General features: G+C 39.8%; 1 protein-coding gene across 4 annotated transcripts in view; it reads right to left on the reverse strand.

The window, feature by feature from the left end:
- Positions 1-22,365, reverse strand: part of DST (dystonin) — a 289,185-nt gene that overhangs the window by 152,981 nt on the left and 113,839 nt on the right. For all 4 annotated transcript variants that reach the window (XM_058802805.1, XM_058802809.1, XM_058802808.1 and 1 more), the window contains one exon: positions 7,034-7,200. In XM_058802805.1, the coding sequence (XP_058658788.1) occupies positions 7,034-7,200 (167 nt within the window). The remainder of the gene's footprint in view (positions 1-7,033; positions 7,201-22,365) is intronic.

The raw sequence follows: 22,365 nt of genomic DNA on the forward strand, positions 1-22,365 counted from the left end.
CCCCAAGGGTGCTCAACATGTTTCTGCAAATTGAGGCATCATTATCCCTCCCCTTAAGGAATGTATTCAAGTCAGTACCTGAGTGGTTGCAACATGTTTTAACATCAGAGGGATGCCACATGCACTGCTGGCCAGGAGATTAGTGTTCAACCAACTATATATACACAGCAAATCATCCTGGGTTAGGTTGAAACAGCTTGTTCCAAACCAGAGCAGTCATTTAGCAGGCATCAATCTAGCTTGCTCCATGCTATACCACACTCAGAAAAACATCCACTGCATAATTCTGAAAGCATACTTAGTTATGATAGCAACATTTCAAAAGCAAAGTACTTTGACCCTGGAAAAATTGTCTCACTTTATCTAGCATTTATGGACCTGTTACATTGCTGCTTCCTCTGGGAACACACTGCAGCTGCTATTCCTCTTCCTCCCACATGAAGCACCCCGTGTACATACACTTCTTCCATGCTGCATTCACTGTTTGCCTCTTTTGTCTGGGAACAGTAGCCATCTCCTCACTCACTCTCTACACTGAATGCAGCTTAAAACCACAGGCTTTGTATTTTTAAGGTCTCATTAAGGTCTTGCACAAAGTTTAGCAGTAACAAAGGCTCCTCTGTATCAGATCCCTGCATTTCTTTAACAGAAATTCTTTAATACAGTAAAAACATTTTTATTGTGCTCAAAATGTACCCCTTTTAACTCTATCATCGCCTTCCCTGTTTGTAGCATTTCTGATCCTTGCTAGGTGGTGCCAAAGTTTATACAAACTGTCTGCATGTGGCCTTGGCAATGGTTGGAACAGCATTACATGAAATAACCTCACTTGTTTTCTTGTCTTAAACCTTTCACGTGTACACTACAGTCCTGCTAGCTTGTCACACTGCTGCCTGGCCTGAACACGTTATCCCTTTTCTCTCCTACAGTTGCTGACGTTCACCTGGAGGTCCAGACACAGCTGCACCTGTCTGAGTGCACAAAGGCAGACCAAGGGCCCATGGCATTGGTCCCTAGTCCTTCCCACAGCGTGGCTGTGCCCATTGTGAGTGGGGGCACACTCTGCCAGGCAACACATGAGCCCAGCTCCAGGGCAGCCCTGACCCAGGAGAGCTCCAACAGAGCTGCACCCTGTCTGGGGGCAGAGGGACAGCTCAGCCAAGCACACCAAGCCCTGCTGTACCACTTACCCTCGGGGCTGGAAAGCAGGGGCTGGACCCACTTCATTTACTAGAACAGACCCAACACCTGAGACTAGAACTTTAAAAATGTGTCTTTATCTGGGAACTGAGCTTGCAGGGCTTCCTGAACAGATGCTATTTTTCACCATCCAGGCACCACTGAAGCTACTCATTAAATGCTACTATCTAGTTACACAAGAACATAATGCTTTTGCTGGAATCGCTTTTGTAAATGCTAAAATCAAAATTAAGTCTCTACTGTAAAAGCTGTGAGAATACAAAAATAAAATGTGTAAAGGAGTATTTTTACAAAAAACGTACATGTCTGATATTAATCTGATCCTATCATCTATACTTCATCTTTTTTCTCTAGAAAATAAGATTAGTTAGTCTGTGACCATTTCTGTTTTCTGAATATCAACAGTCATTGTCCTTGATGGAGCACCTACAGGTGCCAGCCAACTGTAAATGTTACAGCTATTATTTTTACTATTTCTTACATTTCATTTTAGACACTTTTTAACTGAAAATTCCTGTAGTTCTCACGTACTAAAGGTCCAGGGCAGTCTGAGATCAAAACAATAGGTTGGCTACTTTGGTATAACCTTTTATCTGAATTTGCTGTAAAATAAATGTATGTGCCAAGTGCAGTGTAGATCTACAATATAGATTACTAGCTCCCCATCTGACATATGACTTCTACTGAAATAAGAGCAGCTTTCACCCTCTATAGAAAAAAACTATTTCTATATATAGGGGATATAACTAGGATGCACTTCTAAAAATTAGTGTTTCTTATTTCTGGTCAAAAGGCATGTACAGAAAAAAGAAGAAAAAAAAAACCTAAGAAAAACAACCAACCCAGCAACAAACAAAAAAAAAAAAAATTGAGAAATTGAGCATTTACCCAAAACAGCCTAGTGAGTAGAAACACATAACGTGATAATGCTGCAGAATGAAGATTCCAGGGTGTCGGCAGTAGTATCTCAGAAAAATCTGGGCATTACACTCTGATTAAAGTCTGCCTCCAGCTTCAAAGTCTGGCTTCTAGGTTTTTGCTACATACTATGTGATGGCACAGAAGGAACATCACATAATTTTGAAACTACCTGAAGTCAGATTTCTTCCAACAGAACATATTGAATAAAATAACATACATGTTCAATGAAAAATTAAGCTGCAAAAGGCAAATGATATAACAGATGAGACATACAGAATATTCTTAAATCTCCTGGGTGTATCTGTAGCTTTCTCTGAAGGCCTGACCACATACCTGAAGAAAAATGCGGAGGTTAAAAAAGTGTGATAGCTTATATATTTAAATACAAATACAAATCTGGTAATGTCCAGTATTAAAACACACTTTTTAATGTTATCATTTGATTTGGTCTGCGTAAGGACAAGAATTCCCACAGAACAGAGCAGGTTTAGATTTGATATTAAGAAGAAATTCCTTTCTGTGAGGGTGATGAGGCGCTGGAACACATGGCCCAGAGCTGTGGGTGCCCCATCCCTGGCAGTGCTCAAGGCCAGGCTGGATGGGCTCTGAGCAGCCTGGTCAGATGGGAGCTGTCCCTGTCCATGGCAGGGAGGTTGGAACTCGGTGATCTTTAAGGTCCCTTCCAACCCAAACCATTCTGTGACTCTATGATTAAACCAAACTCCAGGGCCTGCAATGGAGTCCCCACCAAGGCAGTTCTTGAGGTCAATGTGAAGCCCTGTTCCCAGGGATTTAACCATGTACAGGATGTAAATGGAAACTTTCTATACTCTACAAAATTTCAGCCAAGTAATCTCCAATCTTTCCCTGTAAACATGGACCACTGCAAACTGCTGAAAATGTAAGGAATCTTCTCAAATAGAAAAAAATTACTTTTTTCTACATTTGGTGTTGGGAAAAAAATCAAGTGGTATATGGATCCAAGTACCTCAAATAAAGAAATTTTCCCCTCTCATTTCCATTATTCATAATATTACTTTCCTTGATTAAAAGGGCACTACAAAATCACTGGGAAGTCATTTAGACTGCTAACAGAAGTGAGAGAGAAAGTAACTGAAGGCCTTTATGAGAAGCTCTGACAACCTAACCCTCATTGCTCAAGGGGACAGAAAACAAATACCCTGCATTTGCTCAGGAGAGAGGGTGAATGACTCCAGTGTCTGAGCTCCAGCACCTTACACTGCCCACATCCCTGCCTGACACTGCACGTGGAGCCCTGCCAGCACAGCTGTGGGTGCAGGGAGGAAGGAACCCGGGTCACCCACTGGGCCACCAAGATGCTGCAGTGGGTATGACGGGGATGACAGGGAAATCCCAGCCTTATGGAGTATCTCCCATGCTTCCTGGGGGAGCAGGGAGACATGGCATATCCATGCACTATTCCTGCAGTTCTGCACCACAAATCTCAGCTTGCTTGCATGAAAAGGCGCTAAGATCCTCTGTCAAGAGGGAAAAACAAAAGGAACAATTCTAACCTGCCATTAAGAGAGGGCAGGCTGTCAGTTCTGCTGAAGGGAGAGGCTCCCTGCCTGCTGGAGCTGAGTCACAGCCCAGCTCCTCGCCCAGCCCTTCACAGCTTCAGCAATCTCCTGAAGTCTAGAAGCTGGTATGTACTTGCAATTAAAAAAAAATTAATGTATGACTGGAGAGGAGGTAATTATGACCTGCCACTCCTATCCTGTCACCTGGAACTGGACAGTGACATCTCCCTGTCTCATGGACCACTGACTGTAGGGATCGTGTTGGACTCATTTGGCTTGTGCTCTCAATGGTGCACCCAGAGAAGGTCTCTCAGCCTTGGTGCCAGGGCTGTGGGCCAGGGCTGTCTTCTGGGAGCTGCTGGTGCTCTGGCCTCTGGCCCACAGCTGAGCTACGGCCCTGCAATGGTGCAGCCACCCTGCACCCTGCAGTCCAGCCCCAGCACAGCCCAGGGAGGTCCCAGTGTGGGGGCTGGGGCTGCCCTGGTGCCCCCCTGGCTGCCCTGCTCCTGCCTGGGGCAGTGGAACGTGCCCTGACTGCCAGGCCCTGCCCTGATGGACCTCTTGAGGGAGCTCCTGCTGCTGTGCCCTGGCATGGCACGTGCCCTCCTGCCAACACCCAGCTTACTGTGGCTCAGTACAACTGCAGCTCTAGATACAAACCTGGTATTTGAGCCTTCTGGGTTTTACTGTCACAGCACTAAATGTCAGGCCCTTAAAGTAAGGTCTGGGCCCAATTAAAGCCCTTCCAGGACTGGAAGTCATGTCCCACCCAAAGAGCCCTGTCCCTCTTTTGCAGAGAAGTTTCTCCAGTGGGCACAGCACACCTGGTGCAGGGGGCTGCCACACTGCAACACAACTGACAGCTGTGCCCCCACGGGGGTGCTCCACAGTGGCAGCACCATGGTCCCACCCCACAGCCCAAGCAGGCACATCTGGTCATGCACCCTGGTGGAGCACACCAGCTGGCAGCAGCCACAGGATGCTCAGACCAGCTCCTGACACCACCTGTGATCCACAAACTGGGAGCCACTAAAACAGACAAACAGAGCAAATGGAGAATCACTGCCAGAACTGTGCAGATCTTTTAGTGTTTAACCTACTTATTGCTCAGAAGACAAATGAAGCATTAAAAGAGGTCTCTGGAGTAAAACAGTATAGTTAAAAATAATAGATGACTGTTTGGGAAGATCATTCCTCTCTTGTGAGCAATAGTTGGAAATTATTCTCTGTTTTATGGTACAAAACAAAAAAGGAAAGAAACATAGAAACTCATTGAAATCAGCAGAAGAATCTCACTCTCATTCCATTTGAAACGGAATCCAACAACCTGTAACTTCTCACAGCAAAAACACATTAGATAAGGTTGGTAAACATTCCTGGGAAGGACAAAATCCTTAAGCAAAGTTATGTTTACAGACAGAAGTTAAGCTCAAAGGAAACTGGCACAGAAGCACACAAAATGGGGACTCTGCTCCCCAGTGTCTGAATCAATTGCTTTGTGCAACAGACTGGAGTCAAAGGTGCCTGTTCTTCCCTGCTAAAACACTGTGAATGAAACTCACAGGGTAATGCCAGAAACACTCATCCAACAAAGCAATTCAGTCATATCCCAAGGTATTAACATTTGCACAGCTGGAGGACAGAACTCAAGTTTTTCATTATTTATTAACTGGTCTGTACCATAATTACCAGTTGCTTGAGCAGTTAAGTCTACACTGCTGTATGCAAGAGATACAAGGTTCTGAAGAAGCTCTGGGAAATATTTTCCATTACTCATCTCATTAAGTTCCTTCCTTTTTTTTCTCTGTTCAATCCCTCTGTAGCTTTCATATTGTTTATTTTTTCAAATACTTGCCTGTGCTCTGTTCATTCCTTTGGTTGTTCTGTCCCAAGTAAAACAGCCTTGTCTTCTGCCAGCTATTTCCTTTTGTCTTGCCAATGTTACTAAAAGAGAATTTCTTGCTGGCATGCACCTCCTCCCTGACCAGCTACCGAGAACAGAAGCATGTCAGAAAACAACCTCATTGACTGAGATGCAGCTTTGTTTTACCACAGAATTATGCACTGCCACAGCCAGCTTCTCAGGGACTTGGAGCACTGTGCATGATGCTTGCAGCCTTTATACACAGCCTGTGAAAAAGGCTGCACCTCTCTCCCATTTTACTTTAGTGTCCTAATCCCCAGAAGAATCATGTGTATGTTGTGTCTACCTAGACCTCCTTCTGTGGTGGGCCAAGTGATCCCACAAGAGGAAATCCAAAAACAAAATAATCTACTCCAGGCTCTGTTCACTGGATGTGCAAGGAAAAAAAACAAATTTGCCTTTACTGGGGACAGTCCTTTAAATTATACCAATGAAATCATGTACCCTTAAACTTCCTTATTATATGCTCCAGGGCATAGAGTACAAACTACACATGCTATGATAAATCCAGAAAACCTCATGCAGTGAAGGACAAGTTGGTACACACTGATTAACCCAGCAGGAAGAATACTCTCCCACGTGGTCCTCTAACACACATACCTTCTTAGTCAATTCAGGAACCAATAAAATACACAATAAAGTCACATCAGCAACCAAGAGTGATCAGTGAGGAGATCAATGGTTAAATCTCTGACAAGCTTGATGCCAAAGTCAGCTTTGTCAAGAGAGACTTATTCTCACTTAGAATCCAGAATCAGAAACCCTCTCCTGTCAGTAGACACTTTCAGCTGCATTTCAAGTTAATATCCTGTACCTTTAGTCTCTGGTCACAGCCACCAGTGACTCTACAACGTCTGCTTAACTTTGTAAAGTTAACCTTCTCAGACTGATAACATTCAGGCCAGCTGGTCACATTTTCCATGAGAATACCTTTTTACAGGAAATGCATCTCAGAGTAGGTCTGGGCTCTACACATAAACACTGAAGAAGCTCTACACTCCAGGGCCATCCAAGGGCAAATTCATACAAGGAAGAAGACAGGGATCTCAGACATATCATACAGTCATACAGTAGTTGATGGCTTTCACCAGCAGTGCAGTTTTGGACTTTGGTGATCAGTTCTGCCTCTGCCCTGCCTACACTTAAACATCAGTATGACAAAAAAGGACTGTGGAGAAGACTGAATTCTGAAAACATGCCTCCTAGCAGCTTGGATGTGTCCCATGAAAGATGTACAGGATTCATGGAAATACTTCTCTGAGGAAGGAGGGACATGCAAATGTTAACAAAGCATCCTCTGGCTGCAAGGAGCAGGAAATCACCGAGGAAGAGTCAGTGTCATCTCCACAGCTGCAGTTCTATTACAGCATAAACCATAGAGCCCTCTCTCTTTCTATATTAACATGCAGTAATTAACATTTTCCAAGGGAGCAAACAGAGTACTTGCCTGTATTTATGAATGATGGCATTAAATAACCTTCCATCGCGCCAGCAGGTAGTGAAATTTTCACAACGTACTCCAGCATAACCCTCTGTTGTTTGCTGTGACCACAGGAGCAGTCTCTCTTTAGCAGACATGTCCTCTGACTCCCCAGTAACATGGATATCAGATATCTAAAACACAGTTAATGTAAAAATTAAAGTTACATCTAATCCATAAGAAGGTTTAAAATACTGCAGAAAAATCACTCTGCATTGCTGGAGAATTTATTGTCTGGTATCTGCATACATGAATACAATTGTTATTCAGGTACTGTATGAATATTCTCTCATGTCTTATCCTTATGCACTCTTAGTATCTTCAATGTGAAATACAAAATTCAGTTTTCTTCAGTTAGCCAGTTCTCAGTCTCTTAATTTCTGGGTACAATATAATACTATTGCATCATGCAAAATACTTAACTGTTTATTTATGCTGATAATACAATCTATTTTTATGCATGACACCAATTATGTAAAAAAGCTATATAAGTATATATAAACTGCAATATATTTATATGCATATAGTCATACAACAGCCATATTTATCTTATTCATAGCTATGAAATTCCTCTCTTGAAAAAAATTGATTTATAGTACATGTCCTGGAATTCAGTAACAAAACAGTCATTCTGAGTGAAAACTAATAACAACAGTTTTAAGACAAAATTTTCTGAGAAGTATTTTAGGAATTTTAATTTTAGGACTAAAAGACTGAAGGATTATAAATAGAAATTTTGTCTGATCAAGAAGGTTCAGTTTTCAACTGTATTATCTAAGGATTATCAACTCCTCATCAGGGAAAGCAGGAAAGTATTGGGAATTTTACATTCAAATACTACTTTATAGTACTTTAGATCATCCCTTTATGAAGTTCAGTCAGTTTCCTTGGAAAATTACCACAGCATAAATATAAAGCAGACTTTTCCCTAATTTGCACATGTATTGTTTGTACCACATGTTACAGAAATTGTACTCAATGTAAAGGTAAACTCTAAAAAGGAAGAAAAATAAGATGTGCCTTGACAAAGGAAGTGCTATAGCAATGTTTTCATTTTTCTAAGTGACTGCCTTTTACCACTTATCCTAACAAGAGACAATATAAGGTGTTCTTATGAACTACATAGGAACCCCCGTACCACAAGGCACTCTATAACAACCTGCATATGTAGCTCAGCCATTACAAAAAGCAGGCAGAGCTGCTTGGGCAGAGGCAAGAGGGCCTGAGGCAATGCCACAGCTTGTGAATAGACAGCAGGCACCCCAGTGAGCCCCCCCAGAGGAGGCTGCTCCCCACGGGCACACACCCAGCACTGCAGGGACACAGGGGTGCTCTGGCTCCAGAGCCTGCCGGAGGCCACAGCTCAGGGCAGGTCTGCCCACAAACAGCTCTGGGTGCTTGAGTTTGCTGCAGAAGAGCTGTAAATTGAGCTGTGCCAATTCCAGCAATCCTGTTCTAGCATAAACCAGGCAGCTACACCCATGAGGTCAGATGGGATGGTCATAACAACTTCTCCCAGCCTCAGCACCCAAGATATCTTCTGTCTGGGCTCTGACAGGGGGAATTCCAACAGGCTAGGCTGGAAATTATGGGGTTTTCTCACATTAAAGCCACAAAATCACAGTGTAAATAATGATGTATAGCTTGTCTACAGATGTTGCTTTGTCATGGCCTAAGACATGGTGGGAAGCACTGGGAAGCAGGGAACTAGAGGAAGATCCCTAGAGATGTCACAGCAATGGAGCTCACTGCAATTTCTGCTTTACCATCTCTCGTACTTTCAGAGAATGATGAGCATTTACACCTATACAGTAAATTATAAATAAACTTAATGTAGGGGGGAAAATTACATTACTTTCTATTCAAGTAATCCCAAAATCACAAGTTGTGAATGCAGTCCTTCAGATACCTATCACAGGCCATTGTATCTGCTGGATCTATGTAAGGTGTAAGGGAAAAAAACAAACACCAATGCTAGAAAGCAAAACAATTTTAACTGTTCAACCAGCCCCTAAATAACCTGACAGTATTTTTTCCATCCTATTGTCTCCAGCTTCAGCACATTTTTAAGATCAAACAGAAGGGGAAAAAAAACCTTTTTTTTTTTCGTTCAAAACACAGTAGAGAATTGTGATAATTTGTAACTTTCTAGGTATCAAAATCCTGCAAAGACTATTTACTAAATGAAATACAGATGGGATGAGTGGTGTCTGTAAAGACAACAGAAAATACAATGTGGAAAAAGACCAACTTGTAATCACTCTGAAAGTTTTCTTGTAAAAATCTAGGGAACTCAGCTGTAATACAAGATTTTTCTGTGGGTTAGCTTTATTGTTTGGTATTTCAAAGCAAGAAAGCAAACTAAATGTTTTTTCAGTAGCTTTAGATTCTATTCATCAGAGAACAACCAGATCACAATGTAAATGAAGTCAACCATATACTGCTTATCCAGACAACGCTTCTGAAAGAGATGATGTCATCCCCAAGTACCAGATGTCCAGCAAAAAAAAAAAAAACCAACAAACCCAAACCTATATTTTTTCTCTGTTATTTTCAGAAAGTCCTCTGTCAATTATTATTTATTATCATCTTTAATTATCAGGTTTTTTAATATAGTCTAACATGAGCAAGCTAAAATGCAATTTGCTAATGGCCCTTCCTTACTGCTGAGTTCAAACCCTTAGCCTCCTTCACGGTTAATTGAGCAGGGATGGATCTGTGCACTTCAGACTGCAGAGAGTGCAAACACAGCATGTTTGAGTGCACATTAGATTCCTCTGGAAACAAGTAATTTCAAACATCAAGGTAGCTTCTGAAGACTGTACTAGTATCTGGTGTTAGATATAAACAACATTTTACTCATGGACACAAACAAAAGGAGAATTTTTACTCTGGACATGACTATTAGGGAAGCTCACAGTTGAAATTTTGGATGGCTATAACATTAATTCAGTTTATTACATGAAGATCAACAGGTTTTTGATCCAAAAGCTTCCAAGCACGCTAGTTAGCCATCTGAAGAGTAAGGAAAAGGCTTTTCACTCATAGGGATAGCCCATTTCCCTACAGGTTAAGGAACATTTACATCAGCCTGAGACCTGAAACAGCCTGAGCACTTCTATTCTCTAAATAAAGTATTTTACTTTTCAAGGCTAACATTTCAGACTTTTAAATAAACATTGAAATAGTATTTTAAAATTAGAAATACTCTAAGTAAAATGGTGAGTCAAATGGTTATATTTAATTACACCTACAAATATGGGCTCTAGTTTGCAAGGTGCCCTATTAAGTTAAAACTTCTTAACAAGCAAAATACCACCAAAACAAAATAAGGTGTAAGTAAGAGAGAGATCCCATCTTTCCTTTGATAATCCCATAAGGACAGTAGAGATACTTATCCACCAACTATGCATTATCATCAATATTTCTAACATCACTTCCCATAGGAGAAAAACATAAGAACTATTAAACTAAGAATGATAGAACAGAAAATAAATTATGGGAAATCAAATCTTCTACTCATAAAATTTAGTCCTTCCAAGCAAAGTTTGTGTGAACCTTTTGTATCCCACAAGCCTATCATTTGGTCACTATAAACTGCTTAAGTAGAGCACATTTGTTCCTTATGTGTGGAAAGAACAAATTACAGCATTTGCATGAGTTTGAGCAGTTGTTTGCCAGGGATACAGTTCTCCAAATTATCTCAAAGCCTGTGAATTAAAAGTTATGCAAGAAAAAGCAACAGAGGAAATTCTCTATGCAGCCCTTCTATTTCAGGATCAAAGTCTTAACTGGCACTAAATACTCTGTCTTGCTTATACCTGGGAGAACGTGTTCACTTCTGCTACTGCACATGCTTTTTCTCAGCCTGTAAATTCCCCCTGCATCACACAGTATACAAAATCCAAACACCAAAAAGCCTCAAGCTCTTTCCTTGCACTGATTTTAGTGATGCAGTTTGGAGCCCAAAGAGCAGAGCAGACTGAAGAAGACTTCCAAGAGATCAACAATGATGCTGGATTTCTGTGATTCATTTTCACACCACAAACAGAAGAAGAGCAAGACTCATACAGATAGTAAGAAGTCTACCCTCTGATTCCATCCAATTCTAAATGTTTTGAAGCAAGACTAAACTTGACATAATGCACTAAACTGCACAAAAGTATATTATGAGCTAGAGTTGCATGATTCTGGTGGTGTATTATCTCTCTTCCAGGCCACACCATGATCTGAGAAATCCTTATTAGGCTTCAGCAGAAAGTAAGAAACTTTTCTCTCAAAGTTATTAATGAGTAACCAAGAGCAACACTTTAGCAGATCCCTCTAAGCTGCGCTCTGTAATCAGGAAAACAAAAGTAATGAAGTAGCTCATATTTGAACACAAAATCATAATTTTTTACATGCATAAGAAACCATGCCACAGCAAGAAACTCCAAGGATGTATTTCAGTAGAGGGGGCCATACTGTTTCAGAGGGTAAAATGTCGTATCTCTGTTACAGTGCAAATTATCCAACTGTACTAATGAGTTTGCTCTGGTGTCTGCTTCTCAGTTTGAAAAGTCAACATGCTTTCAATTATCAGCCACATCTGAGGCACTGTGTAAGCTGAGAGTACATTACAGCACAGGTAAGGGAAGGCTGCTGATCTTTGTAATTTCAGTAAAAAAAATGGTAATGCTGAGATTGCTAACTGCAAAATTTTTTTGCTAGCTCAGGCCACTAACAGGACCTTAGCAAACTCTTATAAATACCAGCTTTACTTAGTATAACAAAGACAGAAATATAAGACATTAAAATGCTTTTTTAGTTCTCAAAAACAATCAGAAGGAAAGTGGTTATGAGTTTGTACAGTAATTAAAGTCTGAAATCCAGTTTTTCCTGGTTTTGTTTAGAGACCGAACCTTGGTGTTCTTAAAATTGCTTATACTGAGAACCTTGGGTTGAGAAAGAGAACTGAACTGATTTTAGCAACTGAGGCATTTAGCCTGATGTGTCAGTTTTATATTCATGCAATGTTTTCTCAATATCAGTTGATGTAGGTGCCCAGCATCTTTCTCAATATCAGTTGATGTAGGTGCCCAGCAGAAATCTTATTTTTTCTCCCTTGCTCTGTGGTAACAAGAGGTGTAGACCTGGTTGGAGTAATTAGTGCAGCAGTATTAGAAGTGGCATTACTTTCATTATTCAGGAAAAAGCAGCCATGCTTAGCTGAAAAAACCTCATACCCTCTTACTCAGCAGTGATGTTTTGTACAAATCAAAGAACATTCCTAAGCTGTTCCTGAATTCCAGCTAAGATTAAGGAGGGCAAAGATCTCTGTGTGTATTACAAGGTTATTTGTACTATTGTGAACTGCGTGTCGTAATTGGGTGTGTTATCTATGTTTAAAAAACTAAGCTCAGACAAAGTATTGTTTGATTCCTGTTAGAAAAGTAAATTATATAAGCAAAAGACATTTAGCTAGCTCTTTGCTGGAAAGAATGCCTCTGGCATATGCCCATTCCCTCTGCTCACTCAACTGAAAGCTCAGATGTCCCCACTGAGCACAGGGGATCCATTTTGGACCAGATCCTGGTATCAGCATTTGACTCACATGTACAGACTTCAGTTATCCCAAAGATGGGTGGGGAAAAACTGGAAATATGGATTGAATTGGTAAGCATGGTTACCAAAACTTTGCTTTCCTTCAGTTATTCTGCAACTAAGATTGTATTTTGGTTTCTTTTATTGTAAAAACAAAATAATCCTACCCTCAGAGGAAGATGGAATTTTGATAATTAATATTAATAGCTCATCTAGACAGTTTGGGAGGAAAGATCCTCAAAAAGGAGTGTAGACTGCTATTAAAAGGATTCATGTTCACTTGTTCTATTTCAAGCTGCCTACATAGCTCTATCATTCTTCAGTTCCTACTGGTCATAACTGAAGAAAATTAGAAATATTCCTTGGTGATAAGAAAATTTACTGCAGATACTGAATGAGAACTCTAAAATTCACTCCAACTTCTAACAACATTTTAATACGAAAATCTCTTTCCTAAATTGGGAAGCAAATCAAACTACATACAGAAAAATAGGACAAGAATATGTCAATGGTCCTAAAGTATAGAGTTATTACATAGCCTTTGAAAAAGATCAAGTGATATGTTCTGTCCTACAAATATCCATAGTATCACAGCATGGTAAAAGGTTCATACACAGCATAGTGAAGATATTTTTGCAATACAAAAATTACTGTTCAAACATTTATTCTAAGCTACCTTTCAAAGATAATGCACTGTATCAAAATATTTACCTTGCTCCTGTTTGGTGCAATGATAAATAATACCTTTTCTTTTGGCAAATGGGAAAATACAGCATCAGGATAAAACCTCTTTTGTTCAAGTAACTAATCACTTATACTTTGAGAAAGAAAATGATACAACTTTTCAGATTTACTGCTTTCTGGAACATTTTCAATGACTCTGCAAGAAGTTACATTTAACTCAGCTTCTTCATGTTGTCTGCCTAAAATGTGGAGAGCAGAATCCAAAGTAGTTCCTTTTCTATAACAAAGACCACTGGACTTCTTCAGGAATGCTAATTCTCTCCTGTTATCATCCTGTGAACATTTCCTTTTCCATGCACAGTGTTTCTCGGCATTGCTCTTGTCTTGTTCCTTTAACTGTGCGTCTGTCTCATCAGACTTGGCGCGTCCCTGATTATCACCATGAAAGCTCTCTCAACAAAGAGAATCACTCTTTGCTTCGTGCAAGAAAACTTTTGCTTTAGCAATATCAACTGAAAGGTCTGTACTCACAGGCAGAGCATTACCAGCCACTGTCACTCTCCCGGGGAGGAAGTCGGCCAGTCCCACAACCTTGGGATGAATCTTGGTGTTTTCTGCAATCTCCACTTCACACTGTCTTTTTTCTTCATTTTCTTTAACGTGCACTGAATCTGATCCCACCTCGGTTGATTTTTTTCTCCTTTTTCTTCTGAAATATTTTCTTCCAGGGGAGTGTTTATCTGGACTTAAGGGAGCTTTGGCAGGATCTAAACACTGTTCTTCCTTCTCAGCCCTCACACATCCACAGACATTCCCCATTTGGCTGTCTGTAACTCACAGCCACACAGTTTCATTCATTCCCATATATTTAAATAAACTTAAATCCTCCTCAGAAAGTTAAGAACTGCTGTTTCCACTGTAATTTCTTCCAGACTTCACTTGCACCCGCCTCGGTACGTAGCCATTTTGCTTATGAGAAATGCACACGCAATAAACGCTGTGGCTCGCTGCCCAGGCAGGGCCTGTGTCTGATTAGACACTGGGGCTTATTTCTGGCCACCAATCCTCTTAAATAAACATCACTGTTCCAGCGTTGGGCTGTAATGCTGATTGCCTTTCACAGAGATGACATAGCAGTTATGAGCAATAGAAATTTCTCACATGCATTTTAACTTCCTGTTTCACTTAGTAACTTGAGCAAGATAAAGTAGAAAAATATGTAGCAACCTTTGAAACTATTAGCTACACTCCAAATCCAAAAGTAAGCAGCACAGTAAATAAGCAGGGGTTTAGTCGGCAGACTTGTTTTGCACTCATATGCTTTTATTACCTACCCAATGATCCACAAAAGGGAAGATTAAACTAAAGGATCAGAAATTGCTCTGACAGCTTGCTGGGGGGTCAAGTTTTTATTTGTATGTGGAGTTTCCAGAGCAGTTAATGTGACTTTTCACTGATTTGTCAGCTATAAATAACCTGCTGCTTCACTGCCATCATAAAAGCACAACAGCTTGCTCAGGGCAGTGACACTGTGTACTGGGGCTGAAACTTCACAGCAGAGTTAAACCTTCTGGCAGATAAAAGAGAAACAAATCATAAAAGCCAATCTATCTAGAAAAGAGACCTTAAGTTTACTGTTTACAAAAATGGAGTTTTATCCTTCTCCCATGCTCCTGTAAGGCATTTCTGTTTAGCTCTGAATATAAGATCCAAGGTATATATATATAAGATTTAGGTATATATAACTATACCTAAAACTAAGTAGAAATATACAGTTTTAAAATGCAAGCAAGTCTAACCTCTAGTATACCTTGTTTGGAAAAATCTTTTAAACTTACTTCTTTGTTTTTGTCATGTATATGTGAAATCTACTAAAACCAGCACACGTCCCAAGGACAGATGTGTATGGTTCCTCATGCTGAGAAATAACTACAGAATGACTTGCCAGGCATTATCAGGTGTTACCATTGACTTTCCCTTGCTTATTTGAAAAGGAATTGCAATAATGAGACCCAGAGACTTTATCCCCAGAGGCCCGTTCCACTGAAGTATTCCACATTTTACTGACAGGATCCAGAATGAATAATACAGCAAAGATCTAGGATGAGCCCCCAAAGAATTTCCAAGGATATAGTTGCTCACTGATGATTACTCTCAAGGCACTGGGGTAAAAGCAGACAGTAATGCTCAGAAAATTTTATTCTGTAACACCGCGGAATACTGTGACAGACGGGCAGCTATGTACAGGCACAATGCTAACATGTTTCTTTTCAAAGTTGACATTTGTTCCATGACTAAACTCTTTCCTGGCCTCAATTTGTATTTGCATTTGTAGCATGCTCAACATACAGGTGCACTTGTGACATTTGATCCCTTTACTCGTAATGAAAAAGTTGTATCCTAGTCTGTTTAGAAAAATTACTTTAGAAAAGTGACTTTTAGGTAAGACCAGAGGACTTACTGATTTAAAGAACACTTCCACGTGGGTCTGACATGGGTCTCCTTTATTAACAGAAAAACACATTAAAAAAATATATCTTTCTAAATGACATCCCTGTGGTTGTACAAAAAAAAAATGAAGCTTTTTTACCTAAATATATACTTCTTTTTCTTCTCTCTCATCAGAAAAGATGATTAAGGACTTTACAGTGCAATGGGTCAAGGCTGATTTCATTTCACACAGATACAGTTTCTGGTTTAACAACAAGATGCCTAGTAATAATATATGGTTAAAGATATCATAGTATAATGGTCTCCAGATATATATTAAAATATATTATCTTGATAAAGCAGAAACTATGTAAAATATTAAAGACAAGTTTCCAGCATTTGAATGGAGAACTGCAAATCTTCATGCTCTCTAATTCAAAATGTATTAATGTAACCTACCACTAGTACACTGCTGTTATTCTTCCTCCATAAATTTCACAGGGGGAGAGAATTTCCCTAGAAACACTGCAAATTTAAATTTTCAGTGCATGTCCATTTTTAAATTAATACATGTAGGTATCAAGGTTTCTAAACAGTATTATATTAGAATATTATTACTGAGCTTAAGTGGAGTGTGATTTGATATGTATTTCCATTAAACTGCTTACATCTCTTAAACAGTCACCCTGATACTACCACCTTTCAAACAGAAAATGTCCCTAAAGTACACTGTTATGCCTAATTTCCTGTAGATTTAGTGTCACACTGTCACAAAAATGTAAAATAATATCTAATTCAAGATAGGTCAGAAGAAACACATTATTGTTATTTTACAGCTGACAATTACATTTTGTAATGCAGTCAGTAATTTACAGAGTCCCTGATCTTGCACATCCTCTTTCATTCATATTTGAAATTTTGATTATTTTTCTTAAGAGTAACTCAATTTTTCAAAAATCAGGTGCCACTGAAGTAGAATTAAAAAAAAAAAGAGAGACAGCAGAAATATAAGAATCAGCTCTAAAGGACTGGTTACAAGATCAGTGTTTCCAGCAATCCTGCCCTACTTCTGCATATTCCAGGTCAATCTACTCGAATGCAGCCCGTATAACTGCAGCTATCCTAGGAGAGAGCCACAAGGATGGTGAAGGGCCTTGAGGGGAAGCTGTATGAGGAGCAGCTGAGGTCACTGGGTCTGTTCAGCCTGGAGGAGACTGAGGGGAGACCTCACTGCAGTCACAGCTCCTTGAGGGGAGGGAGGGGCAGGCACTGATCTCTGCTCTGTGGTGACAGTGACAGGAATTGAGGGAATGGCCTGAAGCTGTGCCAGGGGAGGATTAGGTTTAGGATAAGTTTTTTACCCAGAGGGTGGTTGGGCACTGGAACAGCTCCTCAGGGCAGTGGTCACAGCACAGCCTGACAGAGCTGAAGAAGTGTTTGGACAATGTTCTTGGGCACATGGTGTGACTCTTGGAGTGTCCTGTGCAGGGTTAGAAGTTGGACTTGATGATCCTGAAGGGTCCCATCCATCACAGCATATTAGAATATGGTAGCTCTATAATTTATCCATTTCTAAATATTATCTAGGAATAAATACATTCCAAATATACCTCTGCAGATAATTAGTAACCCTTATGCCTTTTTATCTTTCTAGATGTTGGTATTTCTGAGACTTAACAATACTTACGAGCTGTTCCTGAGGAGGCTATCAGCTCTCTATTACCAATTCTGTCTGCTGGTTCTTTGTATTTTATTTTTTTTTCCCAAGAACCAAATAATAACTTATAGTCACTTTTACTTTCTAAGTCACTCTTGAACCAAAGAAAAGGTCAAGGACAACAGAATTTATATATTGCATTTATATCAGTTGTCGGTGTTCTTTTTATAAAAACCCTAAGCAAAATAAGCAAAGACGATAAATGAAAGTGCTAGTAACTAAAGAAAAAAAAATGCCACTTTCAGCTAACTGAAATTCTATCAAATCATAACTTTGGTCTCAGCAAGGAAAGAGACAGAGTTAACAGGATTACACTGGAGGTTCAGAAGAGGGAAATTTAAATTTCTTCCAAAACCTGACAGCTGGAGCATAGATAGATTATATTCTAAAGCACCAAAATAGATTACCACTGAAGCCTGTGAGAACCACCACAACACAGTGATGACCACACCAAGGGCTTCGTCTTGGACATCTGACTAATCTGACCTGAATGGAAGCTCTGCACTGGTTTAAGGCAGAGATCCAGGTGATCAAAGCTGTTAAAGCAACCACCAGGGATCGCTGTGTTTCTTTATCTTGATACTGGGTTTTTTTTATTGTTTTTTTTTTTGGTGGTGGTGGTGGTGGTGGTGGTGGTATTTTTTTAAACAAAACATGTAAAAGATACAAATTTATACTTACCAAGGCTGCAAAATTTTATGGGGAGATTAACAACTGACTTTTTCTGGCATGAAAACCCCTAAGTACAACATGAATAAAGGATTAGACCAACACTTGTGTGCAATTTGACCTGTCTTACAGGCTGCTTAATCACAAACAGGAGGTTTAAGATTAAGACATGGAAAACAAATGACTAACACTGAAACATGAAATAGCTCATGCAGATTTGTATGGGTTTGCACCTAACCACAGATTTCTATAATTTGTCAAGCATGTCTGTGACTGGGAAATGCAATAATTTCTTAATATGGGACAGGTGCATAACACATTAAATTGGAAATGTTGTTGAATATTTCTGTATTTCTAAGTCTGCAAAATTATGATACCATTAGCCCTATGTACACTGCAAATTTATGCTTTATTATTTGTCTCATATAGTTAGCAATTATTGTACTGGAGAAATTATTCTACTTTGGTAATCAAACCATGCCAGGTATCTTTTATCAAAACCCTACTAGTAATGCATTTTAGATCTGGATCTAAGATCCCTTTCCCCTCTTTTTTGTGTGTTTATGCAACACAGCAGAAGTAATGGAGCATTTAGCACAAATGGGACGTGTCATTTCACAGCACTAAAACAGCATACCAGATAACCAGCAAGCATTTTGTTGCACAGCCCTAAGGTCACATGCAGAATAACAGAGAGATAAACATAAGCCAAATAGAAAGTGAAAATTAAAGTAGCACAAGATAGAAAACAAGGGTAAAAATAAAGGCTTGCCAGCACAAACAAAAGGTTTGGAGCTGTTTGAGCAGTACTGGCAACCACTCCTCAAACTTTGAAAGAGATATTCAGCTACCAAATAATAACCACCAACAGGAGAGGTTTTATATCCAGTGAGATGGGTAACAAAAAGAGGAATTTGCTCCTTCTTGATGGCTTCATGGCATTAAGGACAGAGATTTCATGCTTCTCTCACCCTTGCTGTGATTCAGATGAGTCCCAGAAATTTCAAGAATTCCACACCCATTTTCTTACCTAAGATCTAGGAATTTCACTATTTTTTTAATAAATCACTGAAGAATTCCAGAAGAAACAACTAGGAGTTCATCTGAGAAATAAAATATCACAAGAGTACACCCTAACAACTGCTGAAGGACAGGCAATGCTGCTGCATTGGCTAATGACAGACAATGCAGCTACCACGTGAAATACATTTTATCCTATCATCACACACAGTCACAGACGGGACAACTGGCCGCATAGTTCCATTTTTAAATCTTTAAGAAGATCAGAACTGTTCTGGTTATTTTAAAGCAGAGGCAGAGTAAATTTCAATCCTTGGACTACAAGGGCACAGAGCTCGAGCAGCACCATGAGGACTGAAGGCCAGACCCAGCTCTCCTGATCCCTCATGGCCACCTCAAGAAAGCAGGCAGCCTGTCTACTCAATGGTGACCCTACCAGGGACATCCCTCTGTCTTCTGCACATCGTTTACTCAAGTGGGCTACCACAGCTGAGCTGCCTCCTCCTCTGGCCACCCTGCATGAAGGCCACAACCTTACAAACCCACCTGTCTCACCTTTTCACCAACACTGGTAAAAGTTTAGCTGCTGATGCTGGACCAAATGAACAGTCTGTACACTGCTTGGGGCCAGACTAATCAAAAGTGATTTTTTCTTAAAGATTTATGGGGAGTCAGCAGCAAAAAAAAAAAAAAAAAAAAAAAGTATTTGCTGGCTAGCAAGAGAAATGAAAAGAGATTACGTGTGTCAAAGGAGGCCTGAGGCAAAATGCCCATCTGGCTGGAGAGGGCTGGGTGGTACTGGGTACTGTACATCTGGACAGAATCATCACTGAGCAGAACCTTGAAAGCAGCATCCTCCAGAGGTCTGACAGTAAAGAGCAGGGAATAGTGGAAGGAAAAGTGTTTAATGGCAGTTCCTGAGCTGAAAAATGATGATGAAATTGAAATGGAAGACATCTATTGAGTCATTACTTAGAACTTTCTGAATTTTTTTAAGGTCTGAGTTCACAAAGGCCTACTTTTAGCTAGATGGAAGTTCAAAGTTTTTCTTTGCTTCAGCATGCTTTTTTCAACCAACTGCAAGTGATGTTAAACGTTTAACATTTTTTAAAGAATGCTTGCAGTGGTTTGAAAAGAAATGATCACCAGTTTACACAGAATTTAAATCTTACTAAAACTGTGATGATTTTATGAGGACAAATATTGCTTTTATTTATAGTTGCTCATCTCCAAAGTAGTCAGTGAAAATGTATTGGATGTTGAAGGAGTCCATAAAGTATTAATTTGTATATTTATACATACAGCCTATGATTATACAAAATACTATAATCTGATTTAGCATGTTCTACAGGTGCCAGGAAAATAACTTATAACAGTTATTACATTATGAAACTGAATTTAAACTAAGCCACCTACTATTAAAAGCATGTGAAATACGTATATTGAAAGCTTGCATAAATCCTAGCAACATAGATGCATTGGGGTTTTTCAATACCCACAGAACAAATTATTTTCTTACATACTCAGTTTAGTAATCCACCAGATTTCTCATTCCAGCTTTTCAGTAACTCCTATGTAATTACTTGGGACACAGAAGAATGGATACTTTCTGGACTTGTGCAGCTGCAGAAGTCAGTGCTGTAACATTTATATTTGTCTAGTTATGCATACCAATTCCCAAAGCCATAACCATCTCTAGATATAATTCAGATGCAAGAAAAACATAATCCTCAAATGTTTATTATCTTTTTTTGTTCATCATGTCTTTCCCCTAAATCATTCCTAAATTCATTCCAATAATCAGAGGGATTTTCTATTTTAAGTAAATAATACCCTCCAGATAAGGACCATGACTCAGAGAAACAATAAGCCACAAACAACAACAAAAAACAATCTCTGGCCTCTTGACTACTTCCCAGATTGCAGTGTTATTAGAATATGATGTGTGGCTGAGCCAGTAACATCACACAGCAAAGAGATTCTTATGCTCACTGAGAAAACTAACTACTTCTGCAAATGATGGGAAAATTAAGGAGTAATTCAGTTTAAAAGACCCCCACTTAAGTGTCTAGATACTCATGTTTACACACTGGCTAGGTTTTCAAGAGATCCCTTTATGCAGTGGGGGCAGGATTCAGTTCCCTCAGCCCGGGGTTCTGGAGCTCTTTGAGATATCCTGCAATATCCCAACTGGCCTCCAGCTGCAGGTCCAGAAGATCATGAGTTTCTCACAGGTCTGGAGTCTCATCAGAAACTCCACACACATGTCCTGCATACTCCAGGACACCTCAGGTATCACTCAAATGTCACCTGTATTTAGGAGACTGAATCCAAAGCCCTATACTAGTTGTTCAATCAACAGCAATGATTCACACCCTGAAGCAGAGAGATAAGAAAGTCAATTGACCATCTAGAATATTTGAGACACTTTAAAATACCTGAGATATCCATATGGAGATAGCATTTACACCACAAGACCTAAGGAAATCTGCTTCCCACTGCAAATGCTACTGGCTATGAAGTATCATCTCAGAACACACACAGCAACTATGCTGGACAAGTGAACAGCTCCATAGGTGCTCTAGGCAGCTCCTCCAGGTGATCTGGATTACTCCATCAGCCTCACCCTCTGTATTGCCTACTCCTCCAGGCCTCAAATCCATTGCTAAACATGTTTTCCACCATTTAAGAAGCAGTTTATCGTCCCTGATCTGTCTCTTCCCAGATGAGGCTGGGTTTCCCATAAGACCCAGGTCATGCTTCTCATACTCACATGGGTGTCTCATAAATCTCCAACAACACAGATGTTTATGTTTAGTTGAGTGAAGTGAACCTCTAGTAGCTAGTTAGCTGATTCACTGTCTAGGCTGTACTAACTGTATAAACTAGATCTCTATCCTTCTGATTATCAGATTAAAGGGACAATTTAGACAATTGCATAAGAACATACCTCCCCATAAGCACAAGGATTTAGATGTCTTAACTTCAAACTGAATCTAATCACAACTTTCCCGTAAGTATGGGACTACTCCACACATAAACACAGTTATTATCACAAAGCTTTATCCCTTGGTGAAGACTCCACTTTTCTGTTCAGATTTTTTCCTCATTTTGAATGTAATTGAAGAAAAAAAAAAACCAACTTGAGGTCTAAGTATGTACATTCTTCTGAACTTCACATTCTGAACCCAAAGGG

The sequence above is a fragment of the Ammospiza caudacuta genome, chromosome 3 (assembly GCF_027887145.1).
Source record: "Ammospiza caudacuta isolate bAmmCau1 chromosome 3, bAmmCau1.pri, whole genome shotgun sequence".
Taxonomy (NCBI): Eukaryota; Metazoa; Chordata; class Aves; order Passeriformes; family Passerellidae; genus Ammospiza; species Ammospiza caudacuta.